Here is a 21578-nt window from a genome sequence, read left to right as displayed (position 1 = left end):
TTTGGAGGTAACAAAGTTTGCAAAGCATGACAGGGGCTTGTCAAGAAATACAGATCAATCGTTTGTTCTATTACTCGATATAAAACTGTTCTACACATCATCTTTTATATATAAATTATAATAAAACAATAAATGGTAACAGTTATTTTAGCAGCAATCAGATCCTTTACAACCATTCAACCATGGTTTATGAGTCTGAGAGAACCTTAGTCAGGGTGCTCTGTATTGATGCAACAGAATCTATGGCAGATTTTGTGAGCCAGCTGATTCCTACTTTAAGCCTATGCTCATCAGTTGGTAATCGAATCAAGTACGCTAATTTCCTCGCGGTATGGCCAATAGGACCTTCTAAAGTTAGCCCCTCAATGAAACTTGGAGAGATAGCTGCATCATTTCTCCCCAGAGTTATCATCTCACCTAAGTTCTGAAACCTAAATGGCAAAAGAGGACGGTCATTAATTGCAGCCCACAGATTCCAGCCAGCAAAGTCCGCTTGCTGAAAAGCAACCTGTGCGGTCGAAGGAAGAAGCCTTCCACTGGATTCCCTTAAAGCACAAGAATCACCAACTGCAAATATGCGTGGGTGGCCGTTAACACGAAGAGTTTCATCTGTTTCTGCTTGTCCCCGGGCATTTAAGGGAAGGTCATAGGGCCTGTCACGGGGTTCCAGCTTAGGAAGAAGAGATTTATTCCCAACAGTCCATAATACAATATCTGCTTCCACAGTTTGACTTTGTAATCCCCTTTGAGCAGGTTGAAGTTCCAATATATATTTCTCAGAATCATGTTGAGCAACACCTATGCTCTTTGTTGGCTTTTCTGAAGCTTCCAGATCAACATCTCTACGAATACAACGGACAACATAACCCAACAGAAGTTCAACTTTCCTGGATGAGAGAACTTTAATTGCAGCTTCCCTATTGCCAGGTGGGGCATTTGGGCAGATTGTGGTTTCCACATTAATTGCTTGTACTGTACCTCTATCTTGCAGTCTCTCTGATACGGTGGCAGCTAACTCAACTCCAGAGTAACCACAACCAACCACAGCCACACGAATGGCAGATTCTTTACGGAAGTTCCTCCTCTCCAATGTTCTTAACTTATGATCAACTTTACGAGCATCCTCCAGGGTGGAGAATGGCAATGCGAACTCTATTGCTCCTGGTACAATATCAAGCTTAGCTTCAGCTCCCAAAGCAAGAACTAGCCAGTCATATTCAACAAGGAGACCACTTTCAAGCAGGACAGATCCTCCACAGCTGGATTGTGTAGGTCCATTCACTTCCAAATGATCAGAGGGATACAATAGTTTGGCCTTGTCTTGAAAAAACAGCACACTTGTATTTGCCAACAAATCCGAGAAACGAGGAGCTATCTCCCATGCATCTACTTCTCCAGACAGAAGCTCATACAGCATTGGCTTAAAAACAAAGCGTTCAGACTGGTCAACAAGGAGCACCTGAGGTTTCTTGTCGTCAGGCCATTCCAAAGATTCTAGTCTTAACGCAGTATATAGACCTCCAAACCCACCACCTAGTATACATACCCTTGGTCTCTTCTTATCTAGCCAAGAATATAACTGAGGTGCAGTTTCAGCTTCAGGTATCTCTGCAACATTTCCATTCGTCCCAGATGCACTGGAAGCAACAGCAAACCGAAATCCTTTCTGTTGAGAACTCGCAGATAATGATATTTTGGTCTCACCACATCTTCTCGAGAAACCCGGAAATAGCCTAGCCAAGTGCTTTGCCCTAGAATTGAATGGTACAAAACTTGCTGAAGCAGCTAATGCAACTGATGACATCATTTGAGCTTATCTCTGTAATAATAAAAAAGATAGAGCCAACTGAACTTCCCATTTTCTATTTCCATAGTTTTATAAAAGAGAGATCCATTGACAACATGATGAGACAACATGTATAATCATATTAACATGAATTCCTATGGAAATAAAATAATAAGTTGTCAAGCTAAAAAATAAACAAGATCAAATGTTAATCATAGATATTAATGTGCAAGAGCAGAACCAAGATCACTATTTGGGGTGTGCCAAACTAAATTCATCATCTTACATCCACCAAATTCCCCAATTATTAGTAAAAAAAATATAGGCATTCTATCAGTAAGAAAACAGGAACAAATCAAATGCACCCTAATAGCAGATTAGGACCAGAATTATCTATCACATGACCAAATGCAATAAAACCCACAATATCCAAAAACAGATAAGGAACCAAGCAATCAGCAAATCAGAAGCACAGCAGGTTCTCAATTCTAAACTCACACAGCAAACAAGAAAAACTTCTAAACCAATTTAAAACGGAAAAGAAAGGAAATTAATAAATACCTTTTTGTGGGTAATGGGTTACGTCATCACTGCAAAAGACTGGAGAAGAATTGAAGGAGAAGAACTGAAGAAGAATATGGAAAGTGGGCAGATGAGATTGAGGAAGAAGAAGGCGGGTTGGGCTTGGGGCTTAGAGATGGGTTATGGGCTTTACCGGAACACATGCATTGCTCCTAACTGCAACTTTGCATGGACCCCAATCCGAGTACTATTTTTTTTAGGATATTAATTTGACATACGTGGCAGCTTCGCAGCCCTTGTTCTCCTCCAAGGCTAACATTTTTTAACAAGATTTATTTTCTTTGTGCAGAAAATAAAATAGACTAATTTAACATTTTCAATAATAAAAAAAAAAGCTAACACAAAAAAGGACACACACCCTGTTCATTGTATTCTTTCTTTTTTTTTTGGAAAAATTATGATGGGCTGATGATAGCCTTTATGCTGGATTAAGTAGTTTGCATTTGTTTCATTTGGTAACCTTTTTTCCTTTATGAAAGTTCCATGTCATACTTGGTTTTTATATTCAATTCTAAATAAATTAGGGTTAGAATTCTCTTTTATTCTGATTTAGTTGAATTTTATCAGGTAGTTTTTAATTTAGTGATATTTCTCTTTTAAAAAATGAAAAAGATTTTGTGTTTAGTCGATGATAGAAAGATATTCGAAAACTTAGAATTCAATATATAAAATTTAGCTAAATGATGTGGAGATTAATTATGTTAGGTAGTATATTGGGGTGAAGGGCAAAAGTATTCTTCCATTGATTTATGTATTTATATTTAATTATTGGTGCATTTTCGTTCTTCAAATTTATGAAATTCCAAAACTATCTTAAGGTCCAGAATGTCCTGAACAGAAAGCTCCCTAAAGACCCAAACGCACAAGCACCTCTTGGTTTTTCGTTATCCCCAACTCACCACGCTTCCACAACCCAAACCCATACGGGTCATATCAAGTAGAGCGCCAAAACCTCCCAACGAACCTCTCTCTCTCTCTCTGGTTCTCTCTCACCCACAAACAGATAAGAAAAAATGGCTACAGAGTCAGTGAGAGTGTACAGTTTCAGCTTCAATGGGTCTCAGACAAGGCCAGCCATTCCTCTCTCGCCAGCTCGCTTTCTGGGTCTTCGTCCCCGACCCTCTTCTTCTCTCACCTCATCTTCGCTTTCCCACTTCTTTGGGAATGTGCGGCTCAGCAGTTCCAACTCCTCAAAGCTCTCTATTTTACGCCAACAGAGCCGAAGAAACCTCTCTGTTGTCGCTATGGCTGCTGATGGTATTTTTCTCCTCCTGTTCTATCTCTTTCTATTCTTTAACTGCTACTATCTTGTTGAATTTTTGTTCTTTAAAGTGTTTTCCGGGTACCCAATTGCCCAACTTGTTGAATTTGGGTTATTCTGTGAGACTATTCATTTTGTTTTGGTTCTTAGTTGAAGTGAATCAGATTGATATTTATAATCAAAAGCATGATCTTTTTAGTTATAATAATTGACCCTCTAGTTTTGTTTAGGACTTTGCTATTCTAATATGTCTTCTTGAGAAGATATGGACCGTATGGTTTATGTATTCCATTGTTATCAACTTCTCTAACTTCATTGTCAATTTGCAACCCGATTAGCGTAGTGTCTTCCTGCTATATTGTAGTTTAATTTAGGTTTATTGAAGGAGAGTATTTGAATGTTCTATGCATATGAGTTTGACATCCATTTAATTGTCTCTGGAACTTATAAGGATATGAATTCAATCTTTTGGAATGTGCACAAATGATGCCCTTCCCAACAATTCGGGGAGTTAGCATCGCCATGGTTATTTAGCTACTTTGATGCTAGATGGGAACACAATATTAATGTTTTTACTGTCTTTCCAAGGGCATGTTATAACTGAACGGTGGTCCAAAATAAGACATTTCTTGGGGTTTCTTTAACTGACTTTATAACTATGCCTGAAAACTCTTTGTACTTTTTTCAGTTTGCTTTTGAGATTTGTAAAAATGTTAGTTTATCAGCTGACATAGCAGAGCTGAATATATTTTATTTGTTTATCTGTATGGCAGATGGAAAGCGTGCAGTGCCATTAGAAGATTATCGCAATATAGGAATTATGGCTCACATAGACGCAGGAAAGACTACTACAACTGAACGGATTTTGTTTTATACTGGAAGAAACTATAAAATAGGGGAGGTACACGAAGGAACAGCAACTATGGACTGGATGGAGCAAGAACAAGAAAGAGGCATTACCATAACTTCTGCTGCAACCACAACATTTTGGGACAAACACAGGATTAACATTATTGATACTCCTGGCCATGTTGACTTCACCCTTGAAGTGGAGCGAGCTCTCAGAGTACTGGATGGTGCTATATGTTTGTTTGACAGTGTTGCTGGTGTGGAACCTCAATCTGAAACTGTGTGGAGACAAGCTGATAGATATGGGGTGCCCAGAATTTGCTTTGTCAATAAAATGGATCGTCTTGGAGCAAACTTTTTCCGAACAAGAGACATGATAGTGACAAACTTGGGTGCCAAACCACTTGTACTTCAAATTCCAGTAGGTGCAGAAGATAATTTTAAGGGAGTTATTGATCTCGTGAAGATGAGAGCTATACTTTGGTCTGGAGAAGAGTTGGGTGCGAAATTTGTTTACGAGGATATTCCATCTGATCTTCTGGAGCTGGCTCAAGAATACAGGTCACAGATGATAGAAACCATTGTTGAGTTAGATGATGAAGCTATGGAGGGCTATCTAGAAGGAGTTGAACCTGATGAAGAAACCATTAAGAAATTAGTTAGGAAGGGAACCATCTCAATTAGTTTTGTGCCAGTGTTATGTGGCTCAGCTTTTAAAAATAAGGGGGTTCAACCTTTGCTTGATGCTGTCGTGGATTATTTGCCTTCACCTCTTGACGTGCCACCAATGAAGGGGACTGATGCAGATAACCCAGAAATCATTATTGAGAGGGCTGCAAGTGATGATGAACCATTTGCTGGGCTAGCATTCAAGATCATGAGCGATCCATTTGTGGGATCCCTGACATTTGTGAGAATCTATGCAGGAAAGCTAACTGCTGGATCCTATGTACTGAATGCAAACAAGGGAAAAAAGGAGAGGATTGGTAGACTTCTAGAAATGCACGCAAACAGTAGGGAGGATGTTAAGGTAGCTTTAGCTGGTGATATTGTTGCGCTTGCAGGCCTAAAAGATACCATTACAGGTGAAACATTGAGTGACCCTGAGCATCCTATTGTGCTTGAAAGAATGGACTTCCCTGATCCTGTAATTAAGGTGGCAATTGAACCCAAAACTAAAGCTGATGTTGATAAGATGGGAGCTGGTTTGGTTAAGCTTGCTCAAGAAGACCCTTCTTTCCACTTCTCACGGGATGAAGAGATCAATCAGACAGTTATTGAAGGAATGGGAGAATTGCATCTTGAGATTATTGTTGATCGGCTCAAAAGGGAATTCAAGGTCTGTATCTGCTACTCCTTGTTATTTCTGATTCTTTATTTTCCAGCATAAAAATGTTAGATGTTGTTTTTATTCATGTTTGTTTTCTGTTTTGGTATATTGTCTTAATCTCACCAATGTTATGCTTTTATCTTATGTATACAGTTATTCTCTGTACAGGACATCCGTTCTTTATTAAAGAACAGATGTCGATTCATTGTCGATAATGTGTCAATAACAAAACGTGCCAACATGTTCAATTTTATTGACTACTGATACAAAATCCGTCCTTTAGCAAAGGAGGGAGGTTCTGCATACAGAATTTCAACTTATGTATATGTGTGTATAAATATTAGTTTGCACCTATCTACAGACATAAGCATTTTATACACCTTTTTGAGTTTTTGTGAAACTGATTTGCACACAGACGCAATCCTTTTCTAGATTTCACTTGAAATGTGCTATATTGTGGTTGCTTGAAAATTTTCAATGAATGAATCCTTTGGATGTATTGCTGATTTGAATTTTCATAACTGGGGTTGCTTCATCTGTGCAGGTTGAAGCCAATGTTGGAGCACCCCAGGTAAATTACAGGGAAAGTATTTCCAGGGTTGCAGAAACAAGGTATGTGCACAAGAAACAATCGGGCGGACAAGGTCAATTTGCTGATATCACCGTGCGGTTTGAACCCATGGAGCCTGGTAGTGGATACGAGTTCAAGAGTGAAATCAAGGGAGGTGCTGTGCCAAGAGAATACGTACCTGGGGTGATGAAAGGATTAGAGGAGTGTATGAGCAATGGTGTGCTTGCAGGCTTTCCTGTCGTTGATGTACGCGCTGTACTAGTTGATGGCTCTTACCATGATGTTGACTCAAGCGTGTTGGCATTCCAATTGGCAGCCAGAGGAGCTTTCCGGGAGGGGATAAAGAAAGCTGCCCCAAAAATGCTTGAACCGATAATGAAAGTCGAAGTTGTTACACCTGAGGAACATCTGGGAGATGTGATTGGTGATCTCAACTCAAGGAGAGGTCAGATCAACAGCTTCAATGATAAACCTGGTGGTCTCAAGGTATGTCTAAAAACTCATGACCGGATTATGCGATATTAGTTACCTTCAAATTGTTTCAGCTACTAATCCGTTGCGTAATCTGTATTTTTGCAGGTGGTTGATGCGCTGGTTCCTCTTGCAGAGATGTTCCAATATGTTAGTACACTGCGGGGCATGACAAAAGGTCGTGCATCCTATACCATGCAATTAGCTAAGTTCGATGTTGTTCCTCAGCACATTCAGAACCAGCTTGCTGCCAAGGAGGAAGAAGTTGCAGCTTGATTTTGTTTCCCTGTGTGAACAGGGACCGCTAAAATATTTCCCCGACTCATTATTTAAGATCCAAGAAAAACGAGGGTTCTTCTTCCCTCTTATTTTTCATTTATATTTTTTACTCTCTAGCAAAAGACTTAAAAGAGTGCATAGTAATTCTTCCTCGAAAAAGGACGCTACAGTTTTGATCTTGACAAAATCTCAAGACCTTGGGCGTTCACCTAAAAGATGGACAGCGACATTAAGATGCAATAAAATTGTATTCTGCACAATTTTGCTTGAGGGGCACAGCAGAAGATGGAGAAATGGGCATTTGGCCTCATTCCCATTATTGTGTTTCATTGTAACATAGTTGCTTGCTCCGCAAGAGCCAATATAAGCCAAAAACCACCACGCCCATTTTTGAACAATAAATAATACCACACCTTAATTTTGTTGCACATTGAGAGAGAGCAAGAGAGATAAGAGAGATCTAACATATCAAAAACATCCACACTAATATCAAAACAATACATCTCAAAATTTTCCAAAATGAAAAGTTGTGAGCTAATTACTCAAATTGGGCATCGGAAAGTTACAATTTGAATGACCAAAGGCTTCTTTTTTACGTGATTGTATCTTTCCCCTAAGTTCATCTAAGCTGGACAATTCCAGCACTGACCAGCTTCTGGATCTTGTTCATCACCATTGGGTTCTTTGTGTGTTCCTGAGCTGCCTTGGGATTTTCCTGGAAATCAATCAACACCTGAACACATCCCAAAATATATATATATATATTAAAATTTAGGCCCTTCATTCGCCACATATAAAAATGAAACTGAAATAACAAGTTAACATCAGAAGCAAACGCTCTAAATTATGCTGACCTGTCTCATAACAGGATCTTGGAGGATATTCTGAATTTCTGGGTCCTGCATTCCTTTAGCCTGCAAGAAGCATCAAATTCAATAACATATTCCAATCTCAAGGAATCCAATCAGTATCAAAGAATGTTCAAGAAAGCCGTACCTGTCTCTCCTTCAATTCATCGGGGCTCAGATCCCCACGGCTAGCTTTGTTGATTTGCTGAATGCATCTGCAATCAATTTCAAATGGTAACATACATTTAACATACAGTTAACATGAAGTAAAATTCAGAACAGCAAATTCTAGTCTTGTAGACACACCTTCGCACACCATCAAGCAGTTCCTGGTTGCCAGCATCATGTTTTAACCCCTCCTGGTATGTTTCCAAAGCTTTCTCATATTCTTTCATGAAAAACTGGACAGCACCTTTTCTGGTATAACCCTTTGTAAAGGTTGGATCAAGCTCAATGCACTTCTCTGCATCCTTCAATCCCTCGGGCATTGCCCCAAGTTTTGTATAGCAAGCAGCTCTGTTACTATATGCCTGAAACACCAATAACATGTCACAAAATATTAAAAGCAATTTTACTATCAACTACAAGTACATTGGAGGTTCTCCTACCTTTGGATCCTTGGGGTTCCTTCTCAAAGATTCAGTGTAATGCTTAATAGCCTCTGGGTACTTTTGCTGCTTGAAATATTCATTGCCTGCAAATCACCGACAAACAGTCAAGTTAGAAATGCATGGACAGAAACAACGTTTTCCCCACAATCTTCTAATCACACTGAAGTACAACCCCACTCTCACACGGACACAACTAAAGTACTTGTAGCCACTGAATTTCTAAACCTAAGAAGCAGGTTCGCAGCATCATATGAGTCATATGAGCCTATGGTTCGACCAAAACGAAATGAGTCATGAAAACAGGATGCAATTCATGCATAAATATGCAAGTACGATAGAAGAGAGACACCAGTTATAAAACAAGCATTTAAAAGATCCAAAGGTTACAAGCACATCAAACAGAAGGACAAACCTTTCTCACGCTCCTCATCAGCTAACTTTGGATCAAAATACTCTTGTTGCTCTAGCTCCTTCTTTGCTTTCTCAGCATCATTCAATTTCTTCAATGTCTCTGGGTTGCGATGCTCCGTGAGAGCTTTCTGGAACATCTCAATAGCAGGTTCAAAGTCCTTCGAGCCTTTTGCCATCTTCACCAGTGCATTTCCCTTCCTAGTCAAAGCCTTTGCGATCATCTTATAGTCTGCCCTTAGCTCTCTTCCCCTTTCCACAGCCTTGTCACAGTCTTTAATACAGTCCTCCAACTGCCAGAATATAATAGTGACCCTTGCATCAACATCACTAACAAGCTAAAAGATATCAAGGTGGCAAGACAGATAGTTTCCAACAATACTATTTCCATCTTTAACACCAGGAAAATCAAAGGTAACATAATAAGCATGGTATGACCAAGTGGAGAGTGGAAACAAACACCACAACACTGAAATTATAGAAAAACAAAATATGAAATAAAAGGGGCACGCATGAATCCAAAATTAGTTTCACTGTTTCACAATAGTCCACCACATCCAAATTGCTATATAAAAGAGATTGATTGAAATTTAGGTAAGCACAAAAGGCTTGGCCTCAGTTGAGGAGCCATAATTAGAAGGACATCCCAAGGCCAAAGTTGCCAGTCTCTAAGGAAAAACAAGAACAACATGTACAAAAGACACAAACAAGAGGTCAGGTAAGTCAAACTGAATCCAATCTGAGAGGGCTCAGAGCTCAGCAGCTACGCAGAAGTCCATTGTCATCAATTTGTTCATTTTTTTAATACCATGCAGTAGAAAAACGAGTAAGGGTTACGAAAGATAAAACCCATCTGAAAGAGCTAATCTAGGTACTCTATAAACCACCAAACAAGAGGTCACGTAAGTCAAACTAAATCCAATCTGAGAGGGCTCAGAGCTCAGCAGCTACGCAGAAGTCCATTGTCATCAATTTGTTCATTTTTTTAATACTACGCAGTAGAAAAGTGAGTAAGGATTACGAAAGATAAAACCCATCTGAAAGAGCTAATCTAGGTACTCTATAAACCACCAGATGTTATTGTATTGGCCGAATTAGCATATCAGTCTAGGTTTCTAAATCAAATCTCCTCTTTTCCTTGAAGCAATGAAATTTACTGCATTAAGCAACTTCATCCAAACCCATAAACATAACATTATGCACAGAAAGGATATTTATGCTAACAATACAAGCTTATAGTCAACCGTACTAACTTCAACAAAACAAAATCCCACCAGGAAAAACTACTACGCAATATAACCATAAACCAATGACCAAACACTAGATATGCATTCCATACCTGACCCATCTCCAAATATGTCGCAGCGCGATTCATGATATACGAAATGTCCTCATCATCCAACTCCATAGCCTTGGTATAGTGCTGAATTGCAGTGTCGAAGTCCTTCTTCTTGTAAGAAGCATTGCCAGCTTCCTTCTCCTTTATGGCCTCGGCTTTCCTCTTCTTGGCCTCACTCTCCTCTTCGCTCACCTCCATCGGCTCCGGCTCCGGCTCAGGCTTCTTCTCCTCCTTCCGCGGCTCGGGTTGTTTCGGCGCTGGCGGAGAGTCCGGTATCTCCTCATCCTCCGCTCCCGCCGGCCCCCCGCGGAGCTTCACGTTGAGCAAAACCCCAAGGGCTTGCATAACCCTCTGGTCCTTCAAATACAGATTGAGATTGCTAGGGTTTGTTTGAATCTCCTGCATCATTTTCACAAAATCGGGCTGCTGCAAAAAGGCACGGGTCGACGGGTCGGCCGTAAGCTTGGCCCACATCTCGGGACCCGAGAACGCGTCCCCAAATGGGTTCATAGGCGGGGCTCCGGCACGTGACCGAGCCGCACCGGCCTGAGCGTCGGCCAAGCCGGACTTAAGGGCCTCGTTGTTGGGATCGATCTCAAGACCTCTCTTGTACGCCGAAATGGCGTCACTGTACTGGCCCAAGCCGACGTGAGCTGCGCCGAGGCGGCTGTAGCCTTTGCCCCAATCGGGCTTAACCTCGACGGTCTTCTTGGCGTCGGCTAGGGCTTCGGAGTATTTGTTGAGCGAAGCGTAGGCGGCGGATCGGTTGGAGTAGAGGACATGGTTGGTGGGAGCGAGGTTGATGGCTTCCGTAAAATGAGTGACGGCGGCGTTAAAGTCGCCGGAGGAGAAAGCTGCGTTGCCTTTGGCTTTGGCTTCGTCGGCCATGGCTGCTGGATTTGGGAGAAAACGATTGCAGAGGAAGTTGAGGGGTTGCGGGTGTAGGGGATTGGGGAGGAGACGGGGAGAGCTTTATAAGAGAGGAGAATGGTTTTCTTGGGGTACCAGAGACTTCTAGTGATTGTGGTGTTTGTTTGGGGTTCTGGAACCTTCTGTTGGTCTATTGACTCTCTACTATTGGCAGTTCATACGATATTATACACCTGTGAAATTAGTAAATAACCTTTTGTTTTCTTTAGTTTTCCTAAAAAATAAAATAGTAAAAAGGAAAATTTATTTCTAAAACACCCTATTGTACTTTTAAGAAGAAAAAAAATTATTTATATAAACCAGAAAAAGAAAATAAACCATAAAAATGCCAGCCCCTTCACTTCTCCTACTCATCTTTTTGTGACGTAATTTAAAGGACACATCAGACTAGAAGTGTTAAACGCATCGTGCCCGCTAGTCTGATTTGTATAGAGTCAACTTATTTGATAATTGGATCGGATTGGGTTTGTATCAGGCCACTAAACAGGCCGAGATGGGCCCACACCAAGCTCGACTTATGTATTGCATTTTTTGTTTGTAATTTTTTCCTTTTTACAATTTCATTTCAATCTTTTTTACAATTATATATATATATATATATATATACTAATAAGATTTATTAAAGAGGTCAATGACTTTATTTGAAGTACATTTAAATAGTAAATGGCTAGATTATTGTTTAGATTTAAAAAATTGAAACTTGAAAAACAAAATCATATTTTATTTATAAAGAAAACATTTATTTGTAAAATATATTATTAGAGAAAAGAAATAAACTTGAATTTAAAATTAAATATAATAAATTCATGTATTATTATTATTTTAAATAAATATAATTTAATAAATGACACGACCGGTCCATTTTTAACACCTATACGCCACATTTACGAATGCATGTGATGAAACCTCCAAATTACGAATGCATGTGAAGAACGAGAGAGGGAAGGAGAAAGGCAGAGGCAGAGGGTAAATATTGAGGCTTAATGAAAAAATCATACCTAAAGATGTATTGCCTGGAATCCTAGCTTGAAAGAGTGGATAAATACCAATTTGGCCCTGGAAGCCAAGCTTTTCTTATTTAGCTCGAATGCTCAGCGAAGTATTGCTTTGGCCCGGGAATGATTAGAGGAAAATGAATAAGAGATACATGGTAATTGAGGTAAATCTTTCTAATAATGTGGAAGGAACTAACTCATTGTTGTTGCATCATAACTAGTATAACCACAAATGTTATAGATTAAACCAATTGAAATTAATCAATCAATTTAACCCCAAAATTATCCCGCAAGTGCACAGATCAAATTGTATTGTAGTCTTGTGCAAGCAGGAGTTTTGTTCCCACAAGGATTGGTTATCAACCTCAATTCAGTAACTTATGGCATGTTTACTAATCCGGAATTGGAATTCTCATCCGGAATTGAATTCCGCCTATGGAGAATTCCTGCGTTTACTTCACATTAAGGAATTGAAAAGTAAGTGGGGCCCACACAAAATTAGGAATTGAATTCCTGATTTTGGAGGAATTCAATTCCGGAATTGGAGGTGGTATTCTAATTCCTGGAGAATTCACCCATTAGGAATTCATCTTTTTTACCCATTATATCCTCACACAATTTTCAAAATTCCAAATATGCCATCTACTTTAACCAAAAAATGTGGACATTTTAGTAATTAGTACCACTCCTACCCCAATTCCATATAATTTAGTAAACAACTTCAATAGGAATTCGGAATCTAACTCCCCTCAATCCATATGGTTTAGTAAACAACTTCATTAGGAATCCGGAATCTAATTCTCCTCAATCCAACTCCTCCTCAATTCAATTCATCCTCAATTCAATTCCCCCTAATTCAATTCTGGATTAGTAAACATGCCGCAAGTATTGCTTAACCTAATTACCGAGACTCTTTTTATGGTTTTCTTTAAAGACTCTGCTAAAGACATATTTTAGGTTCAAATATTTCTAAGTGAGAATTACCTACGGTCGTGTAAACTTTATCAACCTAAAAACTCTTTTAAGTTATGTGAAAACTAGGAATTATGTAAACCATAAAGTCTACACCCAGCTATATGTAATATACAATTCTTAATCCCAATGAATCATGCAATCAAGACCTAATCACACAAATCACATCATAGAAGCAATTCAAATAAAGATTAAGAATTCATCAACATGAACAATTAGCTATGTATATACAATTCTTATTATATATACATAATAAGATAATGGTTCAAAAAGTTGGGACAGTGGGATTTTCTTCATAATGTGTTGGATGTATTTCATTGAGTCTGCCTTACCCAGTCCAATATGGCAGGAGGAGGTTTGGTATGTTTCACTAAAACGGCGCATGTTAACAAATAAAACGACTTGGAAAGACTTACCCACCTGGCACCTGCCGAAATCCTTCTTGTTCTAGCGTAGCCCACATGAACAATTAGCTGCTCTCAGTCTGTCTCTCAGTCCCTCAGTTTCTCAGTCTCTTGATGTTAATGGTGGAAAGACCACAAACCTGACTTTACCAAGGAGCTTGACAGAGCGTTCTCCTCTTAAGCTTCACCTCTAGCGTGCTCTCTCTCTTTCTCTCTCTCTCATGGTTTAAGGTGAGATTCCAATTCATGTTATCAGTCTGTTTCATTTAATTTTCTCAATGTAATTTGGAAGATCTTAGATGGGTTATCTAATATTTTGTGATTTATACTCACTGGATTGCTTATGTAATTATTGTTTGTGATTATATTATTTAACGCGAAAAAATAGAAAAGGTCCATGGAGGTGCCCTAGTTCTGTTTGATTGATTTCCTATGAGAAATGTGTTGGTAAAATTTGGGATGCCTTTCTCTGTGGGGCTTTTTGTTAATTTTGGGGAAGTTAATGTGTTGGGTTTGCATATACAGAGGACTAGTTCATCTGTCTCGGCTTCTAATTTCAATAGTTCTTGTGCATTGCAATACTTGGCAATCTTTGTTTGGTATCTTAAGAAAGAAATCATGTAATCTGATGTTTTGGTAATTTATTATGTGTTTTAGAGAGCTCATCAAGCTCTATTTCTTCTATCTGTAGAGGCTAAAAAGACCAGATTTTGAGATAGTATTTTATGACCCTCTAGTATTAGTATTGATATATTGGTTTATGAGATTGAGTAATGCTTCCTCCAGTCTTTCTCAAGTACTGATGAAATTTCTTCTTTTTGACTGATACTTTGTAATTTGAACTTTGACTATCATTAGAACTTGTCATATAAAAGTCATGTAGCATACTTCAGCCTTTCACTACCAAGTTACCTCATTTTTTAAATTAGAAATCCCATTGTTAAGTTATATTGATCCCGTACAACAAGCGAGCTTTTTACCGTCAAATTCAAACATGTGGGCGCAAAATGCTACCCCGAACAGAAAATTTGCTTTGCTCCTCTGGGCACTAGGCGCTCCCGTGGTTCGTGAGAAGGAAAAAGGATGAATCAACAAGGGTTCGTAGAACAAAAGGGGTGTACAACACCACCACTTTTTTGTTCGTAACGAGGGAGAGATAGAATGGAGTTCTTATAAACCAACATAGTTACCTGGTATGGGGAACGGGAACGGGTAGGAGGTACGCCGGTTTCTATGGTACAAAATTTGAAGGGGTAGGCATAGTTGGAACGAAATTTCAGGTCATAATTCGTGTATTAGTTTAATTCGGTACGATATTATTTTGTAAATACTCAGAATTAGTAAGAAGTACAAAAAAGAGAGCGCTTAAGGTTGAAAAAAGTAACACAGCGTGTTTATTATTTATTTATCAAAATTAGTGGGAATTTTAAGGTCTTTGAAGTCTAATTTATTATTTAGTTAATGAAAATTTACCTCTTTGGAGAACAGCCACTTTCTTTATTGGATTGAACAAACCAACATCTTCCTCCTCTGCTTGTAAATTTTTCTGCTGCTTCAGACCCAATTTCAAAACTCCCTCGTTGCTCTCTGTTTCCATGGCTTTCTCTCCATGGTTCTCTCTTTTGATGGCTCCCTCTATTGCTCTCCCATCACCCTATTAAGTTGATGATTGGAATAACCAATCGAGTTTTGGCAGCAATGTCACTCAGGTATTGTTCTAATCCTTATGAGTTTTGGTTCACTAAATGTATCGTTCCAGGTTGCTAACGTCCCATGATTCGATACGTGCTATCCAGTTCGAAATTCGTAAGGGGGTGAGCGAATTGGGTAACTTTATAATTCCAATAGCTTTGTTAGATTGCTCTAGATCTATATAATGATCTGTATGTTTGTATGAAGTTGGTTGGCTTTGATCATTAGATTGCATTTCTGTGCCCGCAAGGTGTTTGAGACTATTCCAGAAGAAACCCATGTTTTTATTTTGATCATAAGGTTTGTGTTTAGATGGAAGAAGTAAATTAGAAATCTCATTGTTATACTATATTATTAAACAAACAAATAAATTTATAAATCCCATCATTTTGGAAGTCCTTTGGTACTTTCAAATACCTCATCCAAACACAACCTTCCGTATTTTTTCTTTGTTTTTAGTACACTATATATTTATTAGTGAAGATGGGGGTGCTAGCATGGAATGGCTTACCGGGACATAAATTTCCTTTTATGGGTTTGAATTTTCTGGTAAGATATGATGTATTTGCCTTTTTTTTCTTTAAATGAAGATGGAAAGATCATTAATATAAACAGATTTTATAACCATAGTTACATTCTTTGTGATCCTGAGTTGTATTGGTGCTAATAAAATTTTGGTTTACATCATAGCTTGTTTGTTCTTCGTTCTCAGGTGATCGACCCTCAGCTTTAAATCCTAACTCATCTGAATGAAGTTTTGTGCGATTTGAGCAGTTTGTGTAGTTGTATATTTGTTGGAGGAACCGGGGTTGGTATTTGATGAATGGTGCTTCTGCATCTAGTAGCTTAAGGGCAGCTTTCTCATACTGTGTGCAGCAAGTCCGTAGTTATGATTACCATAACTACCTTTGCCTCCTTGAACTCCCCCCAAACATGCGAAAGGTTGCATTTGCAGTCCGTGCCTTAAATGTTGAAACAGCTCGTGCTATGGATGTTGCTTCTGATCCGAGGATTGGTCTTATGCGCCTCGTCTGGTGGCAAGAAGCCATAGACAAAATCTATGCCAACAAGTTAATTGAGCACCCAACAGCACAAGCCCTGTTGTCAGTGGTACATGAGAACAAAATTAGCAAGGTATGGCTGAAACGGTCTGTAGAAGCTCGGATCAGTGATGCAAGAAAGGAGGTTGGTGACACCCCAGAAAAAATTGAAGACTTGGAGAGATATGCGGAAGATACTGTATCAACTCTTCTTTACATGACACTTCAAGCTGGTGGTATCAGGTCCACTGCAGCCGATCATGCAGCATCACATATAGGTAAAGCAAGTGGTCTTCTTTTGCTGATTAAGTCATTGCCATATCATGGTAGTCGAAACCGCCATTTTTCTTATATACCAACCGAAGTGGCAGCCAAGCATGGATTGCTGGTTAAGCATGGAGGTCAATCAGAGATTCATTTGGATTCTCGTGAGGGCTTATGTGAAGCGGTTTTTGAGATGGCATCGGTTGCTAATGTCCATTTGCAGAAGGCTCGTGACTTAGCTGGTACAGTACCTGTAGAGGCTCTCCCAGTGCTGCTGCCAGCCGTGCCTGCCCAGGTTCTACTGGACTCTTTGAGCCGAGTGAATTTTGATGTGTTTGATCCAAGGTTAGCGCGAGGGATTCTTGGTATTCCTCCTTTGTGGTATCAGTTGAAATTGAAGTGGCATTCATGGAGGGCAAAATACTGAAATAAATTTCCATTTATTGGTTGGATGCAAAAGAAATTGCATTTTGCATACAAGAGTTACACTACAGATATGTTCCTTTGCAGGAAGAAAATATCATGCTCATGAATCCTTGTTAACCAACCTTTCATGGTACTTTCAATTTTCATGTTTCTTTAATAAATGGGGCAGCACTTTGATTATTTTTGCGGTGACTGAAGAATCAGAATAATACTGAATATGAGGTATTTTGTGGGTTAGAAGAAACTCACATACGGATGAAGAGAGGTTGTTTTTGGTTTCAACCTAACCAATTCTTCGAGGATTCTCCAAGGTATGAAAACATCTTTTTCACAAACGTAAAGATACACATTATATTTCAGCTCAGACTTTAGCTCCTGCAACTTTGAAGTCATCACTAATCGGTTATCTTTATCTATGCAAATTTTGAGCTCCCACAAGTATTATAGACTGATTATTTACTTGATGTTGGTCCACTAAGTTATAATAACCACTCCTATTTCCTATATGGTTTGGGTTCAGTGACATACCTTTTCTTGGGCAATTGAAGTTTGAGTAAATATACAAAATTACCGATTTCGACACTCCTCTTTTACAAATTTTCACTCCAAACGGAATGTTTTATAGTATTTTTGCACTCACAGGAGGAGTGTAGGAAGGTAAGAGACAAGTGTTAGCCATATACAAAGAGTAATGTGTTACTAAAACTTCAATTGCCAACTCAAAAGAGGTATGTAATCTAAGAAATCCAAAACCAGCTTCCTTAAGACCAAAAGCACTCGACCAGTGAATTGGTTAAAGATGCCAGTGAATTTGATGTTGTTTTTATTCTTAGAAATCCTATAATTCTTGCTAAAATATGAATATGGTTTTGAATATGTTAGGTTCTTCTTTTATTCTTCTCCATAAGGAGGTATATATAAGAGTTCACATGAGTGTTTTACAAAGAATTAGATCTAGTAAAGGATTAGGAAAATATCTCCTAATTATACAATGATTTGACAACTATATAAAATAGGAAAGTAAATCCCTTAATTACAAGGAAATAAATCTATAAAATAGGAAAGTAAATCCCTTAATTAATCAAGGAAATAAATCTCCTTGATTAATTAGGAGACTCACTTCAACACTCCTCCTCAAGTTGGTGCATATACGTCACAAATGCCCAACTTCGTAAGTGAGTCATGAAATTCGTAGCACCCAAGTCGATAATCCATGCGAATTTTTTGAGAACATTAATCCTTTTCCAAGGGTTAACTTTAAGTACCTTAAGATTCGACTATGAGACACACTGTGCCCATGTGCCATTCTTCTGGAGAGCTCGCATTTCTTCATTCTTGACTTCTTTCCATTTTTTGGTCTTCTAGTGCTTCAATTACACTATTGGGAACATGTATGTTGGCTAAGTGCTTCACAAAGTGTACCCGTGACTCTGATAATCTGTTGAGGGATACATAATTGTTGATGAGATATTTTCCATTTGCATTAAGATCTTCTTCGTAGTGAACTGGAGGTTTACCACGATTCTTCCTTTTTTTTAGAATCTGATATGCAGGCTCTGTGCCTTCTGAATGACGTCCTCAGCAGGTGATTGGTGTGGTACTGGAGCTGAAGAATTCTCCAGAGTGGGCACAAACTCCTCAATTTTCTCCTCCTGAGTGTGATGGCAGGGAGATGACTGAAGCGGAAAAAATCTCATAAGACGGTTCAATTTCCTCCTCCTGATTTTGACAACGTGGAGAGAACTGATCGTTTTCCTCTGGTGACCGGTCGCTGGATTTTGGCAGCCGGTTGGTTTGAAACAGCTTCTTTGGCTACCAGTCGCTTTCCATTGGCGACCGGTAGTTTTGAAGCAGATTCTCCGTGTTCAAAGAACTAAGGGAGGGGGGGAGGGGGGGGGGGGGGGGGCGGGTCGCTTTCCACTGGCGACCGACCATTTGATTTAGGAACTTGATTTGAGGAATTTGATGTATGAATCGGATTTGGATTCGGATTCAAGTTGGAAGGTTGGGATTCAAATTCGGATTCGGATTCGGATTCGGATTCGGATTCAGGTTGGAAGGTTGTGATTCGGATTCGGATTCAGATTTGGATTTGGATACGATATCCATGGCAGCGGAAGGATTTAAAAATAAGAGAAAAAAGATGTGTTTAGGGTTTCGGGATAAGAGTATATGAGGATGTGGGTATGAAGATCTGAATCTGAATATGAAAATATGAGGAATTTGATACGAGGGATTCGATACGAGGGATTCGATATGATGGATTCGATACGAGGGATTCGATACAAGGAATTCGATTTAGGATACGCGGTTATGAGGAATATGATACGATGATACGAGGATTTAGAGAACACAGAAACCCTGTGAACACGGCTAAAGGACACAGAAACCCTGTGAACACGGCTAAGGAAACACAGAAACCCTGTGAACACGGCTAAGGAAACACAGAAACCCTGCGAACACGGCTAAAGGACACAGAAACCCTGTGAACACGGCTAAGGAACACAGAAACCCTGTGAACACGGCTAAAGGACACAGAAACCCTGTGAACACGGCTAAGGAACACAGAAACCCTGTGAACACGGCTAAAGGACACAGAAACCCTGTGAACACGGCTTAAGAACATAGAAACTTCTCTTCAATTCTCTTCTCCCCCTGAAGAGAAGGGTATGTCGGAGTCAAGAAAGAGGCAAAATCTCCATGAGAATAAGAAACGGATCTTTTTTCACTCCCCCTCCCCCCTTGAAGAGGAGGGGAGGAGAACTTTTGATATGAGAAGTTAGAGACAACCGAGGATCGATTGCTCTGATACCATGCTAAAATATGAATATGGTTTTGAATATGTTAGGGTCTTCTTTTATTCTTCTCCATAATGAGGTATATATAAGAGTTCACATGAGTGTTTTACAAAGAATTAGATCTAGTAAAGGATTAGGAAAATATCTCCTAATTATACAATGATTTGACAACTATATAAAATAAGAAAGTAAATCCCTTAATTACAAGGAAATAAATCTATAAAATAGGAAAGTAAATCCCTTAATTAATCAAGGAAATAAATCTCCTTGATTAATTAGGAGACTCACTTCAACAATTCTTACTTGGTTTATGCTAAAAGTGCTAGAAATCATCATGGTTATGTGCAAACCAAATCGTTGAGTAGAGAATTATAGAAAGTTTGAAAAATGAAAGGAGCTGGAGATACGATTTCGAGATTAACGGTAGTGTTGATAGATTTCAGTCCTTGGTAGAAAAGATTCCTATAGGTTCCAGTTCATGACTTTCCATGTTTTGGCTTCATTTAACTAAAAAGAAAGGAAAACCAAGTTTTGATGACTTCATATCATTTGTCGACATATCGTCTTGCAAAGTTGGATTTGGATTGATATCCAAAATTATTTGTTTAGAAGTAACCTAGTCCAAGTATCTTCTTTTATTATAACTAATACATGTTTCAATCGAAAATGATAGGCCACCAATTTGTAAATCCCAGATTAACATAATGTATTTATATCCACACCATCAACTAAATCAATGCATGCATGGTGCCATCTCTTTACTTTATATGTTTATGGAAACGATATTGGGGTGGGGATTCGAGTACACATGATCTCGGATACAGGATAATTGCTCTTAATTATTTTTTTGCATAATATCATTTGTTAAATTAGCATATACAATCACGTGGGGCCCACTTCAGAAGTACGCTGCCACCTCCTCTATTATTAAGATATATGATTTATACCCCACTTCAGAAGGACAATCACGTGGCTCCAAGACTAAACAAGCATCAACCAAAAAGAAAAAGACTAAACAAGCAGGAAAGAAAAAATAAAGAGAAGAAAAACATATAAACCTATTATTATTGTAATAATATGTTACCTCTTGACACAAATTGTTAAAAATTTATCCATTTTTTTCTCTTTTCTTGGCGCAAATATGTATCAAACTTTTTTACTGCTTGTGAGTTTTTTTCTCAAACTCCATATTACATGATCAAGTTTTAATTAGTTTAATTCATTTAATTAAAGTTTGTTAATCTTTCTCTTGTTTTCTCTCTATGTTTTTTTTAGTTTGTGAAATTTTGATTTCTTCTTTTTATTAATTTTATTGGGCTTTTAGAAATATTTGCTAAATCGCTATTCAACTCGTATTTGTCTATCCCTTATAAATTTTCTTGCTTAGTATGTAATTGTATGTCTCTTTGTTACAATTGTAAACTTGTGTTTGTGAATTTTAATTTTATTTTATGATTTCAAAATATGAAAATTCGTATAGGACAATTATGATTGTAATGAATAGACAATATGATTTTTGATGTTTTTATATGTCTTGTGAGAATTTGAATTTTTATTGTTTATATTTTGAGGGTAAGGCTCATTACGTCACTCATGTCTAACCAAGTGTATCTGTTTATGTGTGTTAATGAAATTCACTCATACCGATAAATTTAACTTTTGAATCCTAAATCCACCACTTGGAACAACCAAACTTGATTTCAAGTTCAAATTAAAGGATGA

The 21578-nt window shown here is 38.5% G+C and overlaps 4 protein-coding genes across 5 annotated transcripts; 2 read left to right on the top strand and 2 right to left on the bottom strand.

Moving 5' to 3' along the window:
* Positions 1-45: 45 nt before the first annotated feature.
* Positions 46-2519, bottom strand: NDC1 (NAD(P)H dehydrogenase C1). The gene is made up of 2 exons (XM_021954618.2): positions 2348-2519; positions 46-1819 (listed from the first exon to the last, which is right to left on the bottom strand). The coding sequence occupies exon 2, from the start codon at positions 1805-1807 to the stop codon at positions 188-190; it is 1620 nt and encodes a 539-aa protein (XP_021810310.1). The 5' UTR covers positions 1808-1819; positions 2348-2519; the 3' UTR covers positions 46-187.
* A 663-nt stretch (positions 2520-3182) lies between these two features.
* Positions 3183-7229, top strand: SCO1 (Translation elongation factor EFG/EF2 protein). Its single transcript, XM_021954621.2, has 4 exons — positions 3183-3625; positions 4403-5817; positions 6353-6865; positions 6959-7229. Exons 1-4 carry the CDS (start codon positions 3382-3384, stop codon positions 7124-7126), a joined length of 2340 nt encoding a protein of 779 aa, XP_021810313.1. The 5' UTR covers positions 3183-3381; the 3' UTR covers positions 7127-7229.
* Positions 7230-7574: 345 nt separating this feature from the next.
* On the bottom strand, positions 7575-11382 carry HOP2 (stress-inducible protein). Its single transcript, XM_021954622.2, has 7 exons — positions 10336-11382; positions 9001-9289; positions 8586-8671; positions 8284-8507; positions 8126-8192; positions 7984-8043; positions 7575-7862 (listed from the first exon to the last, which is right to left on the bottom strand). Exons 1-7 carry the CDS (start codon positions 11221-11223, stop codon positions 7749-7751), a joined length of 1728 nt encoding a protein of 575 aa, XP_021810314.1. The 5' UTR covers positions 11224-11382; the 3' UTR covers positions 7575-7748.
* Positions 11383-13488: 2106 nt separating this feature from the next.
* On the top strand, positions 13489-17238 carry LOC110753711 (Terpenoid synthases superfamily protein). Of its 2 annotated transcripts, XM_088253878.1 has the most exons (3): positions 13489-13867; positions 15396-15450; positions 16041-17238. In XM_088253878.1, exon 3 carries the CDS (start codon positions 16148-16150, stop codon positions 17057-17059), a length of 912 nt encoding a protein of 303 aa, XP_088110004.1. In that variant the 5' UTR covers positions 13489-13867; positions 15396-15450; positions 16041-16147; the 3' UTR covers positions 17060-17238. The 2 variants fall into 2 exon arrangements, with proteins under 2 accessions (XP_088110004.1, XP_021810348.1); XM_021954656.2 differs by lacking the exon at positions 15396-15450 and having other exon boundaries at positions 13491-13867.
* Positions 17239-21578: the final 4340 nt, after the last annotated feature.

Source organism: Prunus avium, chromosome 5 (assembly GCF_965620075.1).
Source record: "Prunus avium chromosome 5, drPruAviu1.hap1.1, whole genome shotgun sequence".
Lineage (NCBI taxonomy): Eukaryota > Viridiplantae > Streptophyta > Magnoliopsida > Rosales > Rosaceae > Prunus > Prunus avium.
Note: the sequence above shows the minus strand (reverse complement) of the source record. Positions and strands in the feature narration are given on the sequence as shown.